The sequence below is a fragment of the Ambystoma mexicanum genome, chromosome 5p (assembly GCF_040938575.1).
Source record: "Ambystoma mexicanum isolate Mex_15411 chromosome 5p, UKY_AmexF1_1, whole genome shotgun sequence".
Lineage (NCBI taxonomy): Eukaryota > Metazoa > Chordata > Amphibia > Caudata > Ambystomatidae > Ambystoma > Ambystoma mexicanum.
In genome coordinates, this window is record NC_090930.1 from 661251634 (window position 1) to 661269982 (window position 18349).

Here is an 18349-nt window from a genome sequence, read left to right on the forward strand (position 1 = left end):
AAGAGAATCACGCATAACTCTGCGCAGGCCGCAGAGATTATAGCATTGACCCGAGCTTATGAACTTTCCGAAGGGCTTGCAGTAAACATATATACTGACAGTCAGTACGCCTTTGGGGTGGTTCACAACTTTGGTAGACTTTGGGCAGAAAGAGGTTTCTTGACTTCGCATGGTACAAAAATTCAACATGGCTCCTTGATAGTACGGTTACTTTCAGCACTTGCACTCCCTATTCAGCTAGCTATCATAAAATGCGCAGCGCATCAGAAGATTGTAGATCATGTAGGAAAAGGGAACGCTTTTGCTGACCAGATAGCCAAACAGACTGCCACTGAACTCTCTTCAGAAATGTATACTTCAAGCGCTTTGAAACACATTGTGTATAGGCGCTACATAAATAAACTATCATATCATATCATATCAAGGGAAGCCACAAATGCCTGCACTTTGGATGAGGGTATTGATTCCGTAAGGGATATCCAAGCCGATGCCACATTAGAAGAGTCTAAGAAATGGGCTCAGGGCTTGGGGAAACTGGATGATGATGGGTGTTGGGTGGACAAAATTGAAGGGAAATGGCTACTGCCTGACGCATATATCATGATGATGGTTGTTATGGCTTATGGTCCCACTCACATATGTGCTCGTAAAATTACTGAAATGTTGCAAAAAGTATGGGTAAATGACAAAATCCCTAAAGTAGCTGAACTCTTTGTTCAGGGATGCATGATTTGTTTGCAGCATAATGTGGGAAAGGGCACATCAACTCATAGGGGTAGGTTTGGTCCACCTTCTGTCCCCTTTGAGGTTATTCATTTTGATTTTATTGAGATGGAGCATTGCAACAATTTCAAGTATGTATTAGTCGTCATCTGTGCTTTTAGCAAATGGGTTGAGGCTTACCCTGTTAAAGATGCCACAGCTATGTCCACAGCAAAGACTATGTTAAAGGAATATTTTCCAAGGTTTGGGTTACCGAGAGTCATCCGGTCGGACAATGGTCCACACTTTATCGCTGCTGTAATACTGTAGATATGCGCAGGATTGCAGATCGATAAACGGTTCCATTCGGCTAGACACGCTCAGAGTGCTGGACTAGTGGAAAGACACAACAGCATAATCAAGAACAAGCTCGCTAAGACGTGTGCTGGCACCAAACTAAAATGGCCAGACGCCTTACCGATCGTGTTGTTATCTATGCGAACAACTCCTCAAACTAAGACTGGGCTCTCTCCCTTTGAGGTGGTTATGGGGAGGCCAGCTAATATTTGGAATGTTCCGAAGTCTCGCTCTTTACGAGATGTCAAAAATGTACTTCTCTCTGATTACTGTGGCCAGTTAACTAAAAATCTGTATTTATCACCAGGTGCGAGAGGCTTTACCTGTACGGTACGGGGGTCCCGGTCACAGCATACGACCGGGGGAGTGGAACCTCGTGAAATCGTTTGAGCAATCCTCTTGCCTTGTACCTCGTTGGCGGGGCCCCTTCCAAGTTTTGCTGGTCACACAGACTGCGGTGCGGGTAGCAGGACAGAAGAATTGGATACATGCAATGCACACCAAGAGGATCCCACACCCAGTGCCGCACGATACAGAAGATACAGAACCCCTCACCAATGCTGTAACCAATGATCACGAAGCAGCAACCAGCATCGAGAGTGCATCAGAGACTCTCCCTGAGCCTGTGATGCCTGGGGAAGCAGCCACTTTGTCTCTACATTCTCCAACAGTTTCGTCTTTTGAATTTGTACCGGATCTTGCATCCAATCCTGCTTTGGATTCGTCGCTTCCAACGGGAAGTGACGACACGTTGTTCACAGATCACTCAGTACCAGGAGCCACAAGGTACGATCTGCGTCCGAGGAAATAGACTTACTGCACGGTCGGGCTGTGCCATCGAGGGAAATCATCAAAGGGCTTGTCTTTTTGGCCCGATTATTTGTACAGAAGGGGATTCTGTTGGCTAGGGTTTGTGGAAGGACTAAGAAAACGCTCGGCCAGGAGGTCGCCAGCAAATAACATTGGTGCATTTGTTTGAACAATACAATGCCTGCAACCGCTTCCGCTCGTACAGGACTGATAAGAGAATGTGTGACCAGCTGCAAAAATTGACAATCCAATGTATGGGCCCCGAAAACGTATTGCTGTCTTGTGATAATGTTAATTGGTTTCACAATAGTCATTGTCTTAGGTTTCTGGTATCTAGAAGAAGTACATCCGTTTGAGAATTTGTTGCCTACTGAAAATGTACCTACTGTTTCTACTCCTTTCGTGCATCTGCATACTCTATCTCCTAGAGACTCTCAGCACAGACAGAGATATCACAACAACACACTATTACTCATCATGAATGCTACACACGCTATTTTTAACAAATCTAATTGTTGGGTCTGTTCACATTTACCGCAACACGGGGATAAGGGGCTAGATTGGTATATTCATCCTTTACCTTTGACAATTGCATGCTATGCTTCTCTTAGAGCACTATTCTTTGGCGATGGAACGATAGCATCTCGGGGAACTTCGATGGGACTAACTTGAACAAGTTTGAAAAACGCGTTCTGACGCCCCTGGGATCCTCCCTTTTTGCAAATAGGAGTAAGCTTAATGTTGCTTCTATTAGGCCTTCTGATAGACTGTCCCGTCTTTTTAAATATTTGATCTCTTTTAAGATGGCTCCTATAGGCAATAAGGATGCCACGCCTCCTTCCTACACTGTTAACCATAGCCCCGATTCAGTTTCTTTCTGCATACAAAGGAATGGTACTCAGTTAATGGGTGATTTTAAAGGTTGCGCCAATGTTGCGAATTTGACTGGCGAGGGCAGACCTTTGTATGTAGGCGAAGCTGTCTACTTTGCTTGCGGTAATATAGCATTTCCATGGTTACCCAGGGATTGGCAGGGAACTTGTTATTTAGGGATCCTGTTACCCGGGGTATTCATTGCAAGTACTGTAGAGATTTCAAAGGCTCGTCCGCGGCCAGACGAGAATGGTGACACTTCAGCACAAGTTCTGGGAGATGTAGCTAAATCCTTTGTGTCATTTTGGGGACAAATAATGAACTCTGAAGATATCAGGAGACTAGCGAGAGTACTGGAGAGGACCATCAACCGGACCACTGACATAATCTATAATATGACTCTAGAACAGAAAGCAATAAGGTTAGTAGCACTTCAGAACCGGATGGCACTAGATGTCATTCTGGCTGAACGTGGTGGAGTATGTAAATTAGTGGGTTCCGCTTGCTGTGTTTTCGTATCAGATTCCTCCCCAACTATCTTTAAGGCAATACAGAATCTGCATGTCCTAAGTTCAGAAGTGCATGTTCTCGAGGAAAACTGGGATCTTAGCGTTTGGTTCTGGGACTTCTTGCGATCTTGGGGATGGAAACTACTTTCGGTCTTGCTGATTATTTTAGGTATTCTGTTGTTTCTTTGTTGTTGTATACAATGTCTTCCTGGTATGTGTTCAATGTTAGGGGGATGTTGTGCACAAGCGATGGGTACATTAGGACATAAAGTATACGCCCCAGACAAGAACTCCAACGAATATGTGCTGAAAGAAATCTTAGTAACTGATTTTATGGCAAATGATATCTTCGATAGTGATTCAGGATGTATGGACATTGAGACGTGGAGTTACTCGTAAAGTTACTAGAAGTAGTATAGCGCTTGGCTTATGCCAAACGGAGGGTTTGTTGAACGGGATATTATATTGTGCCTCTTTATTGTATATATTGTCCTAAGCCCAGTCGCTCTGCAAAGAAATCTGTGTTGCAAGGTTCTGACCTTAGATCGATTTAGCCGCCATTTTAGGTTCATCCGCCATTTTGATTCTCATTCCAAAGTCACCCTGTGTTCTAAAATGGTGGACAGTGTTCTTCTGTTTGTAACATGGCTGTCTTGACCTCTGCATACAAGTTAATGCTTAAACTGCCCACAAGCCAAATATTAGGGTCATGTAATGAGACCTTGTCCTTCGTTGACCTGTAGACCAAGGATTACCTGTACCAACGAAACTGATCCGCGAGCATATATTAAGCACAATGCTGTTTAAATACTTAATGTGAACACTTGTTTGACTACATTGTATAAAACATGTACGAAGGCTTAATGTTAAATCCAAAGATACACTGTTGCCATTGTGACTTATTTGTGAATATACTAGGAATAATCCATATGCCTATAGATGAATAAATTAGAAGCGAACTCGGCATAAACCCCTAGCCCGAGAAATGGTTAACCTGCAAATGGGCTGGACATCATGTTAAGAATTGTATAAAAGAGCGAACATTCTGATGTACAGCCCCACTCACTTTTCACACCAAAAGGGCTGGTATTCGCTGTGATGTACTGAGGGCCAGATAGCTATCTGATACTTTGTTCCTTTGAAAACTGTTCAGTTATAGAATAAAGATCTGTGTATCTTTGTAAGCCCTTGTTTGGTGTATTTCCTTTTGGGATACTCAGCCTCGATATTCTTTTTTTGCTTTTACAGGGGGAGAAGGCGAATATGCCCCCGCACTCATTATTGAACAACGGGGTCAGGAGTGTCTTCATTTACCCATTGTGAATCTGCAAGTAAATCTTTCCTCACTCAGTCTTGAACTCTGGGTGTTAGGGTGAAGTGTTAGCATCTTGAAAAATGTGCAAGTGCTGCTCACTTCAAAGTGGGCAGGCTGCTGGGAGAAGCGGACTAATGGTTGTGAATGGACATCCTGAGTCTTGGTTTGGGGGACAAGCCAAAGCTCTTTGGCTGGAGTGGAAGCAGTATTGTGTACGTTGTGCCCTGGCAATTTGCCACTTTAGAGGTTAGAAGGAAGAACGACCCACCAGCATGATGAACTCCACACCAAAGTCCTGCCCAACTCCCTCTCCCTCTCCCTGGGTCTTTCTCATGAAACCCACACCGCCCATGGCCTGTGCAGCTGCCTGTTGTCAGGCTCTTCACCTATGTTCATGGAAAAATTGGCGTTATGCAATATGGTAATTCTGGAATTTGGTTGGAGTCTTTTTTTAGAGTTTCACATTGTGTCCTTTAGAAGCTGGACTCAAATAAGACTACACATTTCTATGCGCTGCTTTTATGATGAATGAATTGTCATTCATTACTTTGATATTTTTTTTTAATACTTTATTTTTGCTTTTTGCCAACAAACAAAAGAAACCAACATAAATATGGAGTTCGGTCCCACAGTGACCCACCCGTAACATGAACCAACAAAGGATTGACGGTGTACATTGCAAGGAAGCTGTCCATATTGCCATACAACATGATTATTCAGTCGCTGCAATTAAATATTGAAGATACGGTGCCCACACATCTGGCGGGTGGGCATGCAGGGTGAGAGTCCGAATGAATGCTGTCTCCACGTCTCCATGTCATGACAATACTCAACATCCTGCAACCACATTTGCACACTGGGGGGGGGGGGCGTCCTTGTCCCCAGGACATAGCCATCCTCCTACGAGCCACTACCAGGAGCAAACCGGCCAAGCGTCTAAACCCTGGTGGTTGGGGCCTAGTGCATCCCAGGAGCGCTACCAAGGGATCAGGATCTAGCCATTCCCCAGTAAGCCGGGCGACCCTCGCCACGACATCCACCCAGAACCGAGATACCCCCTCAGAGTCCCAAGCCAAGTGCAGGAACCCCGCTTGAACAATAGAACACCGAGAACATGAGTCCGGTGTAGCTGGGAAATGTCTGTGGAGATGGCCTGGGGTATGATGGAACTGATGTACAAAATTAAAGTGGACCAGCTTAAACTTGGAATTCAGGGAAACCTTTTGGGTTTGATGCAGCCCATGCAGCCAGTCCTCCTCCGCAATTCCCTTACCAAAGGCCATCTGCCACCGCCGCCTCGGCACATCCCTGTACCATGGAATATCGGCCATGAGGCTACTGTAAAGCCGCAAGTCCAATCGTACTTTGCTCTGCAATTGAATCACCCCATACAGCAGTTCCCTGGTGGGAGGCTGTCGGGAACACGATGGGAACGTTTCCTTTAAGATACTGTGCACCCGGAAATACATGAAAATGTCCAAAGCGGTATTCCCTCCCTTATCCTTCACCTGCTGGAGTGATAGGAACTCCTCTCCAACAAAAAAACCCTGAAGGTGGCAACACCCAATTTCTCTACCCACTTAAATTATGCCCTCTCCCGGCTGATCTTCAATCCGACCACATGACTAACGGGTAGGAGAGGCAAATACAGTATATCAATGCACATTTTACATATCACCCTCCTCCAGATGGCACAGCTGACCCTCACGATATTCAGGGATCCGGGTGCTGTCTCCGGGGCCGTCAGGCCCACCGAGCATAACAGATTTGGGGCAGCCAGCACCCGTTCCACCTGCACATGAGGCTGGATGAAGTGAGTTGAATACCAATGCACCAGTAGTGTGCCTGCACCGCCCAGTAGTAACGCTCCAAGTCTGGCAAAGCCAAGCCTCCCTTCTCATAGGGTCGTGTCAGCACAAAGTATGCCACCCTTGCAGACTTCCCCGCCCAGAGGAGGTCAATGATAAGTCCCTGCAGTTTCACTGTCTCATTTGCGCTCTTTCTCAAATAGTGAGTCAGCCACCCCCTGCTTCCAATCCTCATTAACTCTCTATGGTGCCTTCCTGTATCCCCCACTCTGTTGTTACCCACATCTTCATCTGAAGAGGTAAAGCAGCACTGTGGTATATGGATCATTGATGCACATAGAGATTTAGATTCTTCCTATTGTGCAGAATAATTGAGTGCCATCCATACTCCTTCCCCTTGTGGCTGCAACCCTACCCTGCTCTCCACTGCATGGCTGCATTGTATCCTCCTGATGACTGAACAATTCCTCGCGCATCATGAGTTAGGGAACCCTCATTTTAGGGCATAAGCCTCACCTACCCTCACTCGGCATGAGGACCGAAGACGAGGAGCGCCACACATTTGGGGGACGCAATCCCTTGTAAAATAATGTCCCTTTTCCCCTATCAGGGTTCTGCCGTCCTATCAAGGACTGCATGTCTTATTCTTTGCTGGAGATGAGACGCAGGACCAGACCCCAACTTTAGATGATATTTCTTCTCCTTAAGGGCTGTATTTAATTCTAGCACGGACAGGACTTGTATTAGCATTTACCAGTAAGATAGAGGGTAGCCCTGCAGCAGGGTGCAAGGATCTGCACCTTATCGACAAGTCACATGAACCAGCCACGAGTAAGATAGCTCAGTATTTTAATATAGGTAAGCACCTGTGGCAGAGATCTGTTGTAACCTGAAAGGCACAGGTTTAAATTCCAGTACTATAGCATGGCATGTTAACACGCATGCTGTGTGCAACCAGAGGGTGCAGCAGCCTAAAAGCCTTGCGGAGAGAAATTGAAGAACAGAGAGGGAGGGAATGATGGATGGGAAGAGGAAGAGAAAGGAACAAGGGAGGGAGGGAGGTAGGTGAAGAAAGGGAGATAACTAGGCATGGAGAGATGGTGGGAAATAGAAATGTGGAGGATAGATGTGGGAGGGAGGACAGGTTGTGCGGGAAAAGAGAAATAGCAGTAAGTTGCTTTGGGAAGTGAGGTGAGCAAGGAAGAAAGAATGAGGGAGGTATGGGGAATGGCACGTGGAGAGAGAAAGAGACGAGAAGGGGGACAGAAAGAGGAAAGGGAGGAGGAGGGTAAAAATACCCCTGAAAAAGAGCCTGAGAGGTGAATCCCAAGTAATCATGCATAAGAATAAAAGGTGTGCACATTTTACACCACATATATACATTAATTGAGCTATAAAAACAATACAAACCTACAGGAAAAAAGAAGCAAGTGCAGTAGTGTGGCAACATCAGTCTACCTATCTTCCCAATCCCACCTGCTGTTGCCTTTTATGCCATCCACTCCCCATTCACCTTTGAACCCGCAGTCACCTTGCATCCACTCCTTTTTACCACCAACTACATTAAGGTGTTTACAATTTATTGGTGCACATCTTGATACTTTTATAGCATTGGGATTAAGGATATGCAAAATAAGAAATCTCGCTCCCGTACTGAAAATCAAAAGTCAGCATGCATGCCACACAGAACCTTCCCGCTCGTAATTTGTGACTGGCATCTACTTGGGCTACCACAACATCTGTTACAGGGGCTAGAGGAAATATAGAATGCGCTCATGGAACTGCATAAAAACACTACAACCCCCTATGCTGTCCAGCCTTCAATACACTCTTAATTGCTCACCAGGCTCTAAATGACAGAAGGACAACATTCATACAAAAAAACTAAAATCACACACCACATCTCCACAGGACCACTAAAATCCAGCAATCCTGTATTCCTGACAGTGCCTTGATACAACAGAAAATGACAAGGTGGCACCCTGTTAAGCATGCATTGCAGCACTTTGGAAATATCCCAAAGGAATAAGCCCGCTGCAGGATTACATCACTTTCTACAAAGCACTCAGAACCTGCCTCTGCCGCAGACTCTTTAGAAATTCTTAAGGATCTACCTGACCCTAGTCTGGGAACTACATACATCCGTACCTATCAAACTACTCTCAGAAGTAACAGAAGTCCTGAGTATGAGAATATTTACTTTGGCAGACATCAAGCAGATGAGCTAGAGCTTGGAACAAAAACGTGGGATGTCAAACAACCAACAGAAGAGAGAGCCTGATTGGCAAAGACCAGCAGTAAGCAAAAACTGTCCACCAGCCACGAAATGCATCTCTGCCTGAGGTTGCATTAGTGGCCCAGCTGTGCCATCAATCGACCAGATAGATGGCAGCCAATCAGTCACACACCTACGCGAAACGGCACTCCCAATTATAAACCAACACTCCAGCCTCCCACCTGACCCGACACCACATCCCACAATACCACAATAAAAATGAAACACTCCATAGTTTCGGGAGGATAGCTCAGGGGCAACGTGCTCGACATGGATCAACACAGGTTCAATTCCCGGGTCCGCGCTTAGAAACCTATGGGTATTAAGCACATTATAAATAACCAATCATATCATATCAAACACTGTATTTATGAGCCCGACTGGGTCAGTATATAAATTCACTCGTGATACAAAACATATTAATCATTCCCCAGAACCACCATAACACTGAAAGACTCCAAGACCCTTGACAACTTTCTCAAATCACAAAAGTCGCACAAATGAATCTGGCTAGCTCTTTGAGACTATGTACCAAATACAATAACAACATACCCACACACAGAGCACCTTTGCTTCCGAACTGCCTGCATCAACGCTTCGGCAACAGCAGCCTTGCACTGCCCTCTCTACTCCAGCTATTTTTCCACCCAACTAATTCCAATCCAACTGTTCTCTAATTGTTCTCAAAGCAGCCATGAAAAATGGAAGATGCTGCTCTGAATAGACCCAGTAACATAACAATACATAACTTAAGTACTTTCCATGGAAATTAGTGTTGCCAAAATGTGTACCACTCTCCATTCTGCTACTCTCCGCTCCTGCCCCCGGTGACGGGCATCTTTATCTGAGAAACTGCATACGTGCACTCAAGTTGCACTAACACCATCACTCATGGTAGTTCCCTGTTCTGTTTGCTAAATAGTAGAGAGAGAGAACTCTTTGAAAGGGGCCGTAGGGAGTCAACCAGTTCCTTTCTATGGTATTTTAGCCCAGGCTAATTTGGACACACGTTCAAAAATAAGTGAAAGGTTGGTTCGTCTCCTCTGGAAGCTCACTACCTACAACTCACTTCCTTGCTTGCAGGTTTTCTGTGCAGGACACAGATTGCCACCCCGGCTTATTAAATCTCACACAGCTAAACCACTGCCTGCTTCACCCACCTGCCAGGCCACGTCCATGTGGCCTTGAGGACTTCCCTGACTCCAGCCTCTCCATTTGATAGGCCAGTTTATGTTGCATCTCCATCCTCCTCTACTGCCCATTATGGCTCTTTCCAAAGACCCTCTACAAACCGCCATGATTCTTACCCCTCTTCTTGAAAAGTTCAGGTCACCTCTCCGCTAGAGCTCATATGGCACCTCTCTCCAAAAAAGGTTTGGCCTGCCACCCTGCCACATGCGCGTTCCTCCTACGTCATGCCACTTCAACTATTTGTTCCTCTCCAACCGCCAGATATAATACACCACCTTCGCCATTCAGCCTTGGCTGGGTATTTCCCAAACCAGCTCTCTGAGCTTCCAAAGTAGCAGTACCACTCCCTTCCTAACACTTCCAATGCACACAACAGAATTCTTCTCCCGTGGAGATAACTAACAGCTCCTGCCGCATTCTGCACCCACCGTGTGAGGACATGTACATTGGGTTTACATGCATTGCTCAACTTTCCCTTTCCACAAGTAGACATATATGTTTTGACCTAATCTACGTGACCTCCCTACATACACTACGGTTCACGCCAAATGGCAAAACACATTAGGGAGTTAAATCAGCATAATCGAAGTGCAGACATCCCTATAAAGGCAGCACATTCCTTCTCCAGGTGCCTTACACACACACAAACACACGCAGACACCTACCTCCACCAACCCCCTGGCTTTTTGCTTTTTCTATTTTACCTATGGAAACACGACTTGCTACCCATTTCATGGAATTATTTGCGTCATAAATAGGGACTTTGCGCATCAAACTGCATGCAAAATCCTGGTTGTCGATTCATGGAATCGACTGTTCTGCACTTTTTCGTACTTTGCAGAGACTTTGCGCAGGCTCAGCATGTCTCTGCGAGCGGCCGAGTGCCTTATGCGAGACACCATGGGCAGCGTGGGCGTGGCTTGCGCAGAGGGCAGGGAAGGTGGCGAATCTCGTAAAATGAGGAAGAACAAGGGAAAATGTGGGCGTTACGAGGGACGGCCTGTAGGCATTCCATCACACGCCAACTATTGCACAGAACAATACGTATGCATGAATCCAATTGCACAACCTCTCAGCATGGAAATTGCCATGCAAAGCCCTCATTCTATCTGTCACCCGAAGACCAGTGTACAAACACTTGCACAGAGGATTCACCACGCAGAGGTAAGATCGGGTGTCGGATTTAGGCATTCTTGAACGTAGCCGAGGTTCCCATCTAACGTAGGGGTGCGCATGCACAGTGAAGCAGGGTGCAGGAGAGGTTTATGGGGTTTGCACGCAGATTTGCTGAGTTTTACCCAAGTTAAGATCAATTGTACACATGTGTCAGGGTGCTGGTAACAGTTACAAGGGACCAAGCGCAGGGTCCCCGAGATGCAGGCCTGCTTGCGGGGGACCCCACATACTGTTTTTAAGGGTGCATGTAGTCACACCCGGGGAGCACGCAAAGGTAGCAGTTTCTATCTGTTTTTGTTTTGCGTGGGGGCGTTTCGGGGGGCGTTATGGCCACGACTTGCATATACGGTTACTTTGAGTGAACAATTCCATGAATATGCAGAGCACGCAGAAAAATCTCTGCGTGCAGGTTCGAGGTGAGCCCCTTCTTGGCACGTTGGCATTGTGGGATATCTGCGCACAATTCCATGAAATGGGCCGTTGATCTTCTTAGTGAAATCCTAAACTTAAAGTTTCAGCATCACAATCAAATAACAGCCATAGAGTTAACTGTTAGTAATTTTTAAGCACCCTTGTGCTACAGTTGGTTTTATCAGTCTCCATGCTTTTCTGCTTATTGATCCATGCTTTGCTGGTCTCAGTATTAACGCTTTGGAATCTAAGACATGCTAAAATATATTTCATCACGCATTCACACGCAATACATCTTGACACTGGACCATTTGCTGGAAACGTCCCTGTACGCAGTTCTTTGTTATAACCTAATTTTAGATTGAACAAGACTTTCAAATATGCCAATTATTGCACAATGTATTAGTGAAGTAAGGCCGAAACTTGTCTGAGGTTGCTTGTGTTTCCGGTCAGAGGGGACCTGGCCTAGCAGTTCGGGCAGGGCTGCTCCCATTACTGGCAGAACCTGACTGCTTTGCATATGGCTGGACCCCTTTTGCAATGGTGCTGACGGGCTAAAAAACTGTAGTGTGGAAGGTTGACCAGAGCAATTCCAGTGGTTCAGATTAATTAAAAACCTTCCACTCATCACTTTTTTGGTTTCAGTTTGTCTCCCTACATGAGAGAGGGTATGCCCAGATGTGGGTCCCTTGCTCACTTCGCCATAGCGAACGAAGCTGCACCTCACTGAGGAGGCCCAACAAGGGCGAAACATTTATGGGGATGCTTGTGTTTCTGTGTAGAGGGGACCTGGCCTAGCAGTTCGGGCAGGGCTTTGCATATGGCTGGACCCCTTTTGCAATGGTGCAGACGGGCTAAAAAACGGTGGTGTGGGAGGTTGCCCAGAGCAATGCGAGTGTTTCAGATTAATTCAAAACCTTCCACCTATCACTTTTTTGGGTCAAGTAATGCATACTGGTTTTCAGTAACTGGTATTTTTCTTTTGTGCCCAATCTGGTAATGGACACATAATCATTTGTTGACATGAAAATTCAGAGGCCAACAGAATAAATTATTGGATTATGACAAGGAGAATTCTGGGACCAACATAAAGGGCAGAAACAAAAGGAAACTGTATTTTCTTATGTATCAAAGCGTGTGCCGATTCAACCTTTACAATATTGTGTCTAAATGCCCAGCACTTGCTTTACAGATGTGTTTATAAGTCAAGTTGGCCAACAATGTATTCTGTCTCAGGTGTGCCTGTACATTCTATATACAGGCTAAGGGCCACAAGCCGTCGCTGTATTAGGACAGACACTCTTGGAAATGGGCATCCTATAGGTTTAAAACATATACCTTCACACAGATAGTTTTTTGTTTTAAGTTTGCATTCTGAATTGGTTACATTTTAGAGAGTGAACATGCTCTGTGTAACAGGAGGCTCAGCCTGTGAGAATGTGATATCCAGCATCTTGTACTGCAACTCCTTGAAAATATCCTACTTTTTTGGGAGATAACCCCTCCCACTCTTCCCCCAACCATGGCCTGTTTATCTTGCAGTCTCTCGGCAGCACTGGAGCCAGCACAGAAGCAAGGGCCGTTAAATAGACATGCCTTCCTATGCTACATTGTAACTATTAGCTCTTCTTTAAACATTCTGTATAATTTGCCTTCAGACCATTCCCATTTCTTTCTACAATGCACGTTGAAGCTCTGCCGTGGTTGCAGGCCACAATGTTAAGTCTGTGTCAATTCAAACTTTGTAATACCTCGTCTAAATGCTCGGGGCATGCGTTACAGATTTGCTTATCTATCCAGATAACTTTGTTCAATGCCTCTGAAGGAAGTATCATAGACTGCCATTTGGGTTGTAGATTTGCATTTGCTTTACAGACTCCCACTCTGAATCCACGTCCGGATGATAAAACACACAAGATAAACCACATGAACAAGCATGTTACTTCTCAAACAGTAAAACCAGAGACACGTATCACTAGTGAACACATTCATTTCTTTTAGAGAGGGTTATTTCACTGTAGCTACCTGTGCGTCCCAAAGTATTACACTGACTGTCTACAGCTCATTGAGAATGCTGTGGCATCATTGCTTTCTTCAATAGGTCATAGAGACCACAAAATGGCTGAACTGAGAAGCCTTCATTGGCTTCCACTTGCCACTAAGACTTACTACCGTAAATCGGCCTGTATTGTTGTCCAGGAATTGTTTGGCAAATGAGTGATGTAAATCCATGACAATTGCAAGCACTACAAGCACAATAGACGACTTTCTGCTGGGAAGAAGTGCTTTGCTGTGTCTCCAGAAATCGAAACACGGTGAGGAAGCCATTTTAGGCAGGCCCCATTACTATGGAAGCCTCTACCGGTTGCGCCACAAGCACTGGAAGATCATGTTAAGTTCCACAAGCGACTAAAGACATGGCGCTTGCCTTTGACGGACTCTAGGAAAACAGAGAAGGATGGTTAGAGAAGCTAAGGTCCTTCTCTGTTTTCCTAGCACTGAACTGTCTCCTCAGCTACAGAACGCTCGATAAACTAGTATACCCTTACATCTAAGTGATATTAACTAGTACGTTCAATTCTTCCAATTTGACAATGTGAAGATCCGTCAGTTGTTCGATCATATCAGCAGCAAATGGTGCTTTTTGGTGCATGGTGCAGCCTCTCATAGTCTGTGCTAAATTTGGTATGGGGCCAGCCCTCAAGCAGGGAGGTAGTTATTGCATATCTAAAGCTCTTCTTTCTTCCTCACCTTCCTTTCTCTTCTTCCATTTTGTTATTCCTTGCACATCCGCTCTCCAACTTTTCTGTGTTCCTTGACATCGCCAGCCAAAGAACGCTAATGCTAAGCATGTCAAATGAATTGATTAATAGGCTTTGTTGATATAAGGTATGTAACGACATCATACCGTATCTTGATTGTTCATGCACGTGCAGCGCATGCACTTCCTGTTCGAAAGGCTGCAATGTACTCACCATTCTTCAACTGGTGAATCCAACGTCGGCGCAGTTCTTCTGTTGGGGCGAAAACATAGAGCGGCCCTTCATCATACACCACCTGATGAAAGAAGGATGGAGAGAATAAGTCTGACCTTTCTCTCCTAAATAAGCAAACGAGGGCATGAGAGGATGACTATAAGACGAAAATGAACAGCCAATCCCTGCATTGCCATGTGAATAAATTAATTTGTTTTTTTTTACTTATTCTGCCGACTAGTGTATCAGAGTGCCAAACAGCAGTAAAAGATACAAAACATATTTTCAGGAAAATATGTTAAAAACAATAAAACCCCAAATATACTACACCGATAATACATGGAAGGTGAAGTTTAGATATTGGAAACGATTAGCCATTGCTTTAGTGTTTCCCTAAAATGGAGAATGTTTTGCTTCATTCTTAATTCCTCAATAGAGGAAGACACAAAGAGAAATTGGAAAGGGACAAAAAGATATGTTTTAGTTGCCGCCCTCTACACAAAGTTGATCACTCCTGTACTGCTCTCAATTTTGCATTTTGTACGCCAGATAGGATGTTTTTTTTTAAGTGCTGACTTGTTGCTCAGTCAAGCAAGGTTGAAACTAATGTGAATTCTTGGGGGCAACGAAAGGAGCAACCGTTACAGAGTGGTCATGTCTCGTGTTGCTCATCTCCAGCCGTGCTGCTGCACAGAGGATTACCTTCAGTGGCAATGGGTTAGAATCTGGTAATCCTGCCAAGAGTTAATACAATCGGGAAACCACAAGTGCCTGTACCAAAGTGTGCAAGGTAGAAGATGGAATGTAGGTCTCAATGGCAAGTAAGAAGTGAAGTTGATAGTTACACGATTTAACAATGGCTCAGCATTCAGCTTTATGACTTGAGCCAGAGTCTAGCAGAAAGAATTGAATGAGGGTGACAAGAGGAATAAGCCCATCTTTAGAACTCCTACATGCACACCTCACGGGGATAGCCATCCTGCTATTTGAATCTGCAATGAGAAGATGCCCAGTCTTGGGAAGGGTTAGGTTAGCCAACAAGTGGGGCCATTCAGGTCATTTATCTCACGCAAGCAGTCCTGAAGCAGCTTCATGTCATAGATCGTTAAATCTTGCAAATATAGTTGTGTGTCATCAGCATACTGATACGCAGAGACGCCTCGCTCAACAACCAGATCCTTCAGCAGCTCCATGTAAAGACTGAATACAGTTAGAACCAGACTCGACCCCAGGGGGACAACAAGACTAGACATCTCAAAACCTGACCAATTGGCCATGAAGGATGACAACCACGAAAACACCATACCCTCGATACTTATTGGTTGTTCCAAGATGTTGTGCGCCACCCCATGGCTGATCAAGTTCAAGGCTGTGAAAGATCACCAGCAGAGATGCACCCATGCAAACTAGCAGCCAGGGAACATCCAGAGAAAACCCCTTCATGGTCTCAATTTTTGTGCCATAGCAAGCACAATAGCCAGACTATTAAGGGCGAGGAGATGAGCCTCTGTGACAAATCTGTCTTGTTACAGAAATAAGCTGCCATCTGTGGTCTGGCTAGTATTGGGCTGGTAACTCGCAAAATATTTGGGATCGCGAGAGGTCTTTTATATAAGTGGTCAAATATGACCAATCGTTAAGGCTTGAGGAAAGGCTCACTGGGTTAGGGAAGCATTTATCCACACACCACAAGCCTTCGAAGCTGCGGAATAAAAAACTGAGTTGGTAAAATATCACCAGGAAAAAGATGGCTTCAGTTGACCATAATTACAGATAAGTCTTATTGCAAAATCATATTAAAACACAACCAAAAGGTGTTGGTCCAGAAATGCTATAATGAGTGGCTGATTTAAAGAAAGAATGCATTTTGAGCATGTTTTACACCTTTCGATAGCCACAAAATGAGGAGCAGAGCGATCTGGATTTTTAACAGAATTTAACACGGTAAAAATCTTCCAGGCATAATTGCTGCTGCATTTGTCTGGGAAGACAAAAAAAAGAGCTCTCTGGTTTTAATTCTGGCCGATATACTGTGCTGTATGGCTTCTCAAAGTTACGTTTTCGCACAATTGACACCTACAATAAAATAAATATAATCATAGGTCTTGGCAGTCAATATTTATTTCTGATAACAAAAAGTGCGCAGCTTTAGGGATAAATACTACGAAACGTGCGGTTCCGCTGCAGATGCTCACACTGACGCATTGACTTGTATAGGATGTTAAGATTTTGAAAAGCACACAGGGCAACAGGAGGAGTTGTAATACTTTAAAAAGTTGATGGAGTGAATACATCATTGATATTGAAGAGCTGAGTGTTATAGGCATTTCCAGGGGAAGCTGCATTTCCAGACAAAGAAAGGCTAAGTAGGGCTTTGACTAGATTTTCAGGTGGAAGATTTTTAAGAGAACGTTTTACAATGTTTCCTTTCTTGGGGCATGATCAGACCAGGCCAGAAAAGTGGTTCAGAGAATCAGTGCTGGAATCATAGGTGAAATCACCCAACCAGGAACACCTCCATGTTCTTACATGGCCGGGGGAGGGAATAAACACTGGGCAAGGTGACCTAGGTAAAAAAAAAAAGATATTAAGGGTCATGCGTGTGTATAGGGTGTGCCAGCCCCTCTCCCCTCAACTGAATATAGATAACATGATAGGCAGATCAAATAAATTCACTCTCTCATCATTGCAGAAATCAGGATTAGAGTGCCTTTATTAAAAGTAAAAAGTGCACATGGCACTGCACATATTTGGGTTGGGATAGCCCCGGAAATGAAGAGTACTTTTAATGTTACACACACTCCATAAGTGCACAAGGATACAAAGTGAGAGATGCTTAATTTAATAAAGAATAGCTCCTTGAAGCAAAATACTATGTCACACAAAAATATATTATAAAATGGATACTCAAGCGCAAAATGATTTCTAAGCCTAAGGCAGGTGTGGAAGACTATGACCCATGCCAAGAGTTTTCAAACAAGCAACAGAGGCTGATACCTTGGAGATAGTCTCTGGCAGCATCTCGCAGTGAAGTAATTAGGTTTGTTAGTTTAAAAATGGAAATTGGCACAAAAAGCAGACAAGCTTGTGATGAGGCCAGATAAGTAAGGGAAGTTTAAATACATGTATCTATTTTCTTATTGAAGAGGACACAATGTGTTTCATGCAGACTATTCTGAGAGACCAACTGTATTATTTTGGCACCATATAATAAAGTATATATATTTCTCCAACAGTATAGAGCACTAACAAACTTGGCAGGACCTCAACAATCAGATAAGGGTTAGATATTGGTGCGTGGAAATGTTCTTGGCAGGAGTTGAGCACTGTCATAGTTGTGTCCAGCCAAGTCTAAAATAAGCGTATCAGTTGTTTGCGTCAGAGACAATTGTGGATGCCAGCTATGCTAATGTGGGCTTGTTGTACACACAAGTTAAGCTATCCATTGATACTGAAGGAATGTTTTCTCTCTGACTAAGGGGACCTATCAGAAACATACCATGTACAAGGTAGTCATTTGCATAAACATGTTGCATCGTCTAAAAAGACTATAAAGCAGGTTAAAGGAAAAAATGTCTTTGAGTGTGTGTCTTGTTATTCCAGTTAATAAAGGCCATGATGAAAAAACTCCCAGGCTTCTGATTTCCTCTTGTCTCTCTCTAAGAAGTGTTCATAGATGTCAGGTGCTTGATGGAAGATGGGAAGCAGGCCCCCAGTTCAAGTGGCACCCAATGTGGAGACCTAGGTCTTTCATAAAATTCAGGGACAATGACCCAAGACCCTTTTTCTTGATGGTGATGTGCTGGCGGACAGGAGGAGAATGCCTGAAAAGATGATAGGTGAGTGACAAACTGCAGTATGATCTCATTTCTGTCAAGAGCATGTCCTCATGGCCGCCAGCATAGCACACCTGGCACCTATGAATTCTGGCATGTATTCTGAAAGAC

General features: G+C 44.5%; 1 protein-coding gene across 5 annotated transcripts in view; it reads right to left on the bottom strand.

The window, feature by feature from the left end:
- BTK (Bruton tyrosine kinase) overlaps positions 1-18349 on the bottom strand; it is an 805015-nt gene that overhangs the window by 358417 nt on the left and 428249 nt on the right. For all 5 annotated transcript variants that reach the window (XM_069613032.1, XM_069613031.1, XM_069613033.1 and 2 more), the window contains one exon: positions 14403-14484. In XM_069613032.1, the coding sequence (XP_069469133.1) occupies positions 14403-14484 (82 nt within the window). The remainder of the gene's footprint in view (positions 1-14402; positions 14485-18349) is intronic.